The sequence below is a fragment of the Camelina sativa genome, chromosome 8, assembly GCF_000633955.1.
Source record: "Camelina sativa cultivar DH55 chromosome 8, Cs, whole genome shotgun sequence".
In the NCBI taxonomy this organism is placed as follows: Eukaryota; Viridiplantae; Streptophyta; class Magnoliopsida; order Brassicales; family Brassicaceae; genus Camelina; species Camelina sativa.
In genome coordinates, this window is record NC_025692.1 from 19,746,744 (window position 1) to 19,755,452 (window position 8,709).

The 8,709-nt window shown below is 35.8% G+C and overlaps 2 protein-coding genes across 2 annotated transcripts; one reads left to right on the forward strand and one right to left on the reverse strand.

Moving 5' to 3' along the window:
- Positions 2,418-6,356, reverse strand: LOC104709711 (glutamate receptor 1.4-like). Its single transcript, XM_010426278.1, has 5 exons — positions 6,050-6,356; positions 3,678-4,906; positions 3,281-3,587; positions 2,822-3,192; positions 2,418-2,744 (listed from the first exon to the last, which is right to left on the reverse strand). Exons 1-5 carry the CDS (start codon positions 6,354-6,356, stop codon positions 2,418-2,420), a joined length of 2,541 nt encoding a protein of 846 aa, XP_010424580.1.
- On the forward strand, positions 7,667-8,442 carry LOC104709712. The gene is made up of 2 exons (XM_010426279.1): positions 7,667-7,990; positions 8,089-8,442. Exons 1-2 carry the CDS (start codon positions 7,667-7,669, stop codon positions 8,440-8,442), a joined length of 678 nt encoding a protein of 225 aa, XP_010424581.1.

Here is an 8,709-nt window from a genome sequence, read left to right on the forward strand (position 1 = left end):
GAATAATATATATATATATATATATATATATATATCTAAAACACGTTAGAGACTTAATTTTGCAAATAGGGAAAACTATGGGGCAGCTTTGCAAAACTTCATAACTTGAGAAACTCGGACTCATCTTGCATTGCATAGTGTGTCGATCAATGCAGTCTTCTATACTCGTATCCATGCTTCACAGCTTCAGCCTCAATGCTCGAGTGTGCTCCAAATCCTCCTGTTTTGTTTCATTACGCTCCCATCCGTGCCAATAGGTACCTAGTCCTACAAAGACTCAAAAAGACTCTAAAACACCAAAAAGACTTTAAATAAAACTTATATCATGGCTAAAAACAACTAAAAACCATGATATATCAATTCCCCTAGACTTAGCTCTTGCTTGCCCTCATGCAAATCAAGAACTTAATCTGTGGAAAAAGTTTGAAAACGCAGAAACTCTTTTTCTTTTTAAAATAATGTCATAATTATCCAAACCACAATCCATATGCTTAGCTAACAAATCTGAATCGAACCACCATGTACTTCTCCGTAGACATTCGTAGTATCCCAAATCCAAATCAAATTCCACAACTTCCTCCATTAAGCCTTCATCGCTGGGTTTCATTAATTTCGACCAATGCCAAGAACCTTATAGACTCATTCCCGTACAATACCATAACAATAAAGACAATTTCTTTTACAACATGTGGTACTTTTTCTCTCCCCAAGACTTATTCTATTCTTATCTTCCAACTTCCATTGAGCTTTGCTTTGTTTTTTTCATATTTTTTTTTCTTTTATCAAAAATGTAGGCGAATAGTGGGATCATCGGTAATTTACCTACCCTTCACTTCCAAGCTTTGTGTGATCATTTGACTCAAGAGTAGAATAATGGAGTCACATGTAATAAGGGAGAGGAGTACCCCTTTTTTTTTTTTGAAATCTTACTTGTCAGGTATGAACGAGGAGTCAAGCCCTATGAACATCAGTCTCCTTGATGAGGTAAAAAGAAAAGCGCAGAAATTAGCTCAGGCTTTGGTGGATTCTGTTGGAAATTTAGATGTCTCTGCTTCACTGGTCTGTCTTTGAAATTTTCATTAGTCGGATTCTGGATTCAACCTACAGCATTAATCAACCAAGACAGTACAATAAAAAGAAAAATCATAGTTCCCAATAAAATTTTTGACTCAATAAAACAATGAGGAGAAGACTTTATTATTGGGTGCCCCTCCAAGTGTTTTCGTCGGAGCCCGTCCCCCCTTCATTCAGAGTTAGAAGCATTGACGTGGGCTATGGAGTGTATTCTTTTTGGAGGTTTTTAAAACCGGACCGGTAACTGAACCGGGAAAGCTTCTGGGTCATGAGTCAATATGGTTCCACCGGGGACAACTGGGTTTAATTGATTTTGATGATATTTTTATAAACAATAGGTAAGGATATGTTTTCTATTTTTTTTCAATGATTAAAACTATGATATAATTGGTTACACCAAATAAAATATTTCAATAATCATAATGTTCTTTTTTAAAGTAATAAACTCAAAGTGTAACAAACTAACCATTACCAATAAAATATTTTTTTCCATTACGTACACTAGGAAAAAAATGAACACCAAATTGATTACCAAAAGATGGACTGATCAAACATCTTTTATTATAAAAACAATTGGTTTCAATAAAGTTACCTTGATTTTAAAGATTTGTGGTGTGAGTTGCAGAGAATTCAAATTAGAAGAAAAAAAAAACTAGTATGAAAAGTAAAAAAGTTCAATTACGGGAATTTTTATTTTAAGAAATCCTACTACTGCTAAGAATAAAATTAGAAAGGTAATTAATTGCACTCGTTTTTACAAAAAAAGTTAAAACCCGGTTTTATCTGGTTCAATGGTTCACCGGTTTTTGGGTTCAATTTTCTTTGGATTTTGATATTAACCCAACCCGGATATGTTGCCGGTTCACGGGTTAACGTGGTTAACGTGGTTCGACCGCCAGTCCGGTCCGGTTTTGAAAACACTGGCTCTCTATATATCTATATATTAACATTTTGTGTTCTTCCCCTATAGTTTTAGTTATTTAAAAATTTATTTACAACCTTAATCTATAGAAAATTTCACAAACCCAATTAATAAGACCAAAATCGTTAAAGTTTATTGCCATAAAATCTCCACAATATCTATAAGTTTGTTATAATCGATTTTTCCAAAAACAATTCTATCATTTTTCTCCAAATTTACAAAATCAGTAAGATTCTTAAAATATCTCTAATATATCTCTACAAAATAACTGATTGTAAATTAAAGAGTCTTTGGTTATTGAAAGATATTATTTTCATTAGATTCACTACTAACTGAACTACACACACAATCACAAGACCAAGAGAACGTAAACTTCGACAAATACATAAGAAGAAGCTCTGCAAGATATTATATTGCCTTGCTAGGCCGTTGTGGTGGGTGAAGGACGAATCGCTCTTCCAAATCGATGATTTACGTAACGTTGGAAATGTTTGATTACGGCTTGCCTTTGTTCTCGGTTCCATGGGATTAGATAGACGATGAGAGCAAACGCAAAAGAAACTCCTGTGATCATAAACAAACCGCGGAATGTGTAAACCGAGAGAGGATCACACGTATTATCCCCTGTGGATGACATTGATTCTCTACGAAACCACCAGTTCTCCATGGATTTTAGCTTCTCTGTTCTCCTTAACATTGCGATTTCTCTTGACACGTTTTGAACCAATGGAGAACCTTTTTGAAAAACCTGAGAAAGAGAGAGATGGATGAGATGATTGCTATATACAAAATAATGTAATGTAAAGAGGTTAAATTATTTTATACAAATCCAAAGCCGTTGGTGAGGCTTTCGGTTTTGACAATGTAGAATTGTGAAGGGTATCTAGCAACAAGTAGCTTTACGTATGGAACTTCATCGACGATGAACAAGATTGTTCCATTCTTTAGAGCATTTATAAAATCATCAGCTGCCTTTAACCCTTTGTAAGTCGGTCCTTGGAATGTAGGGTTATCATAAACCAGTTTTGCGGCAATTGAGTCAGAAAAGAAACCAATGTTTTCATGAGATTTCAACTGTATTTGTTGAACCGTCATCACTGATGTCAACGTCGCAGTGTAGTTTGAGGTCAGTATAAGCACCGCAAATATCCAAACAATGACCACAAATCTTGACAGACTATGTTCTAGCCTCTCCCCTACATATTAACCAAAAAAATGAAAATGTTAGAGAGAGTTTTTGTAATAAGCAAAATCAAGAAAGTGGATTTGAGTTTTCCTACTTACGATGTGCAAAGACAAGGGTCGAGAACCCAAAGCTTAGCATTGTTCCGATTTGGTGGACATAAGAGCCTTGGAAGTCAGTGTTATCATGCCGCTCTATTAACCAAACTACAGCCCCGGTCAAGATAAAGAACGCTACAATTGTTAGCCATAGACTAAGTGTCATAGGCTTAAAAATAATCCACATGCTTTTGTCTTTGGCAGCCACAACCGCGAGGCCAATATCAGTGAATGGTAATGTAAAATCTACATATGTAGATCTGTTATCAGTAATAGTGATATCTCCAACAGCTACATCGTACTTGTCTTTCTGTGGATGAGAAGTAGCAAAACAAAAATAAAATAATGATAACTCTAATGATATATGGAATGAAATACAAACATATAAATGTTAATTAACCTGGTCATAGATTGCATACGCTAGCTCGTTATAGTGATGGTAGTTAAAAGCAACAGGCCAAGGTATGTACTCCAGTTCATAATTGAAAGGTCGAATTGACGTTTCGAAAACTTCTATGCAGTAACCTCTAGCAGCTGTGACTCCTGTTTTTGAATCTGTTTTCACTTCCAATAATTGTGGTCTGAAGTTTCCCGCTGGTACCAAAACTCTCAGCTTCTTCTTTTTACTATGTCTCTCCTTCTTCAAACGGGCTTTCGGAATTCTAGTAGACCCTCCAGGCCATATTATTGTCTCAAGTACATTGGTAGAAGACGATTTTTTTCTTCTATTCTTACTTATGAAACTACCGGAACTCCATAATCCTACACTTCTTTCACCTTGTCCTATCATATTTATAATCTCAAATTTGTATGATATTATTTTTCTATCCATTATTTTGATGTCACCACTCAAACCTTTATGTTTAGTAGTACTTTCTAAGATTCCCTCAAGCAGATGTACCCTTGCTACTTCTGCTGCTCTTGCTAGACTCCAAGCTATATCGTGAGCCCATACGCTACAAACGCTCATCCTCATCACTTCTTCGGGTAGCAAAGATCTCTTCCATCTCAAAGTAAAATTGTTAAGCTCCTTAGTTAATGGAATATAAGACTTGAAACCAATCACACCTTCCATTGCTTCCTTTGATAAATAGTTTGTGTCTTTGAAACTATTCATGCTTCTCGCTGTAAGAATCCATGCATGCCCTTCCTCCATCATTCCTAAGGTCCGAGCACATGGGAAAATAATATTTGCAGTGCTTTCAGAGACATGCGCAACGCAAATCCTTATCCCCAATGTCTTTATCTTTCTTAGGTGCTTCATGATACATTCTTCATTACATGAGACAGAAATTTCAGCCTTGTACTCGATGTGAATACCGTTTTGTTGGAAATGTCCGACCAAAAGTTGTATACTCTCTCTCCAGTCATCATCATCCTCATAGATAAGAACAACAGTTGCCCAATCAAAATTGCGGAATAATGTTGTAATGCCCTTTGCCTCAGAGTCGGTATCATGCGTTGCTTGAATAAAGTAACTATATTTGGTCAAAGTTGAAGAGCTAGGCACTTGGAAAGATATCACTGGAACTTTAGCTTTTTCTCCAAGTTCTGCCAAAAATTTTGCTTCAAGCAACGATTGTCCACCAACAAGTGTTTCCACTTGTTCAGTTTGTAGGAGATCCATGGCTGTTTTAACAATTACATGTCCAAACAGTGATGCAAAATGAAAAGTGAAAACTTTCATCAGGTGATGCAAATCTCATGCCATTAAGCAACATCACATTAAAAATTACTCTTGGCAATGAAACACTATTAGGTTTTGTTTTTTTCTAAAATGTCCAAAATCCTTTTTTGTTTTTGTTAAAATACCACAAGGTTTAAGAAAAAAAAATGATTTTAGTAACTTTTACTTAACTTGTAAAACGCTTAATTTTGTGGTATATTCGAAAATCTTAACTGACGTATATATGAAACATTTTTTAAAGGCATATGAAACTTAATTAGGGTTTATATGGTATGTCCAAGATTTCATGGTCATTTCATGTTTTGTGTTGGGAATTATAAGATTTCATGGTCATTACATGTTCTGTGTTGGGAATTATAATTTTAAATTAAGATCGTTTAAGATCTTTTGATATTCTTATTTTGTAAGTAACATGAGTAAATTGATTGAGATGAAAATCCCATAAAACTAATATTTTCTATTGGAAAAATAATATTCTCAGTACTTTTTCTTTTAAGTTCCCATATACTTTGATGCATATTAGTTTAGAAAATAAAACAAAACTAAGGTGTATATACCATATAACAAAACTAAGGTTTATTATTATATATTATTATGCCAATTTAGAAGCGTCTTTCACATAGTTTCTTGATTTTTGGTCGTACTAAAACAAAAATACTGAAACGAAGGTTTATATACCATATTATGCCAACATTTTTTTTTGTTGTGAAAAGCATCTGAATTTATCTTGTTTGTTTCAATTTTTTTAATTTTTTTACAGCATTTTTTTTGAACCTAATTAATTAACCTTTAATTTTTTTTTATATAACCGGGTGAACTTGAACAGAAAATCAGATAAATCTTCGAACAAAGCTAAGTTCAAAGCGTCTGAAGGACATGTTACATTACCATAAGGCGTTCCAGTGTCAACTACAACTGATTTTTTACTAGCAAGATTTAAATCATGGTCTTGACATTTTAATACCGCATTGACTTATCTATCTCCACAACGATACTTACTGATCTTGTTGTTCCAAAGAAAATAATCTAAGACGCATGCATCAAAGGTAAATGCAGAAAAGAACACAAAGGTGTATTGGACTTACCTGCCGCTAGAGCTTGGAGAGGGTCACCATGAGAGTCTCTGGATAAGACAGAGACTCTTGTTCTATAGCCATTATTGACATGATAGAAATCAGAAAGTGCCATGGAAATTGAATTTCTCACAACCTTTCCTTCCATTGAACCCATGTCCACCACCAGTCCTATATGAACGTCTTCATACATTGATGAAACTCTATCTACATCACCCTTTTGATGAGTTTTGCCGCATGTTATAGACACAAACGCAGTGGACAGGATGAAGAACATAATAAGATGAAAATAATTGGTATGCATCATACAATTTTCCATCTTGGTGAAGCGTTTGTGTTCTTGCCAATGCTTGTAATTAGCTACTATATAATCTATTCCCGACATCAAATTTAGTTCAAGATTCCAAATATTTTAATATTAGTTCACTATAATTGGTCTAATTAAGTATATCATCATGTAGTAATTAAGTATATCATCATGTATTAATTAAGTACTCGGGAGACATAATTGGTCTAAGGTCGTAATGACAAAGTTTTCATTAAAGTTGACTTTCATGGATCGGAGTCCTAGGTTTGATCAGATCCCATATACACCTGTAAACTGTAGAAGTCAATCCATCACGAAACTGTATGGAATACTTCAGGTGCAAAAATATTTTTTCTTTCCCGTTCATGGCTTATATATGTTGACCGTAGGCATGTCAATTAGGGCCAAAGCCCGCGAACTGGTCCGGCTCATCCATGAAAGATACTGGACTCGAACTTAAATATATATGTCCAGAAAAAAATTAGGCCTTTTGGGTTCAGCCCGTTTGGACTATAAGGTTTTTCGGGCTTAATCTGATCGGGTTCGGGCCAGCCCGAAAAACTCTTTAACAAATATATTTGTACTTTTTTGTTAACATTTTTATTTGATTGCAATATTTGATTAATAATTTATTGTAAATAAAGTTTAAAAATCTAATCCTAGTTTACATATTTAATTAATAACCTTGCTTAATACTTTTAAAATTTTTATTTATCATATTTTATATAAATTATATATTATTTTATTTGGTTAAAGTAAAAAAATTTATTTAGTTTTAAACTTTTTTTTTTAAATTAAGTTGGTTGTAGTAAATATATATGATTTATTAAAATTTTGATTGATTTGTTTTACAGTGCATCTTTAAATACTGCTTTTTAAAACTTATAAGTTTGAATTATTGATCGTAACATAAGCTCGAAAAAGCCTGAAAAAACCTGTAACCCTGTTAGAGCCGAGTTCGGACTTTGAAATATAGGCTCGGAAATATTTTGGGCCGGGCCGGGCCGGACTCAAACATATATGGGCTTTACAAGTTTCGGGCTGGGCCAGCCCGATTGACACTCCTAATTGACCCCTCCTTTTTCAATTTATATTAGGTGTTTTTGGATTTAAGAATATTAGTATAGGATATATATGGGAATGATACATTAGTAAATAATATCTTTTGTAAACACAATATGTATATTGTATCAGAGTTTCACGGTACCCAAAACGAGAAAAAAAAAAAAAAAATTTAGCCGTTGTCTCTTTGCTTCACCATGTCGTCCACTTCGAGTGAAACCATCACTGTCTCTGACACACAGAATATCACTTCTATCAATATGACGAATGTCAACAAACTCAAGAACACCAACTTCCTAATGTGGAGCCGACAGGTTCGTGCACTTCTTGATGGCTATGACCGCACAGGCTACGTTGACGACACTATTGTTGTCCTGCCTCCGACCGTCACCAATGCTGTTGTCACTAATGCTAATCCAGACTACAAGATCTGGACTCGTTCGGATCGCCTTATTTATAGCACTCTTCTCGGTGCTATCTCTGACTCCGTCCAGCCGCTTCTCTCCACCACCAACATGTCGGCTGAGATCTGGTCCACTCTCCAGGCGATCTTGGTAACCCCTAGCCGCTCTCATGTCCAACAGGTGAAGCAACATATCAATGTGTGGACCAAGGGTGATAGGTCTATTGAAGAATATATTCAAGGTGTCATCTGGGTCATTCCATGGTGTCCGAGGATCAGCTTGAGAAGATCTTTGCGGGTCTTCCTGAAGATTACAATCGCGTGGTTGATCAACTTGAAGGACGTAAGAGGTGTCCTTATCTTTCTAAGGTGCTCAAAAAACTGATACATCAAGAGAACAAGCTGAAGGCACTCATACCAGCGTCTTCATTGCTTCCGGTGTTCGCTCATGCAGTTAAGTATCATGGCAAGAGCCACAATAGCGAACAGTCATGGCCATCACCCCTAGGTAACCAAACATGGCAACAACGACAATTTCCGCCGCGTTCATCAAACATTCAATCTCGTGGTGGATATCAAGGACGGTGTCAGCTTTGCGGTGTACATGGGCATAGCGCTAAACATTGCTCCTAATTGCAACTCCGACTGCACCATACATGTCTCATTCCTCCTCACCAATGGCACCGGTTTCATGGCAAACTCGTGCTCATTTGGACGCTGCTTCTCCCGCCAACAACAACAATTGGCTTCTTGATAGGTGCTACACATCATCTCACGACCGATTTAAACAACCTCTCACTCCATCAACTCTATAATGGCGATGAAGAGGTCACTATTGCTGATGCATGACTCCGTTCTTCCCATCTCGCATACGGGTTCCACTTCCCTTTCCATTCCTTC

What these genes read in the sequence shown, in the direction of transcription:
- LOC104709711 (XM_010426278.1), bottom strand. Translation starts at nt 6,356, where the DNA reads ATGGAAAATTGTATGATGCATACCAATTATTTTCATCTTATTATGTTC. An exon ending in GACCCTTGTCTTTGCACATC is followed by an intron (nt 3,193 to 3,280) that starts GTAAGTAGGAAA and finishes GTTAATATGTAG; the next exon opens with GGGAGAGGCTAGAACATAGT. An exon ending in TCACCAACGGCTTTGGATTT is followed by an intron (nt 2,745 to 2,821) that starts GTATAAAATAAT and finishes TCTCTTTCTCAG; the next exon opens with GTTTTTCAAAAAGGTTCTCC.
- LOC104709712 (XM_010426279.1), top strand. Translation starts at nt 7,667, where the DNA reads ATGACGAATGTCAACAAACTCAAGAACACCAACTTCCTAATGTGGAGC. An exon ending in GCCGCTCTCATGTCCAACAG is followed by an intron (nt 7,991 to 8,088) that starts GTGAAGCAACAT and finishes TCCGAGGATCAG; the next exon opens with CTTGAGAAGATCTTTGCGGG.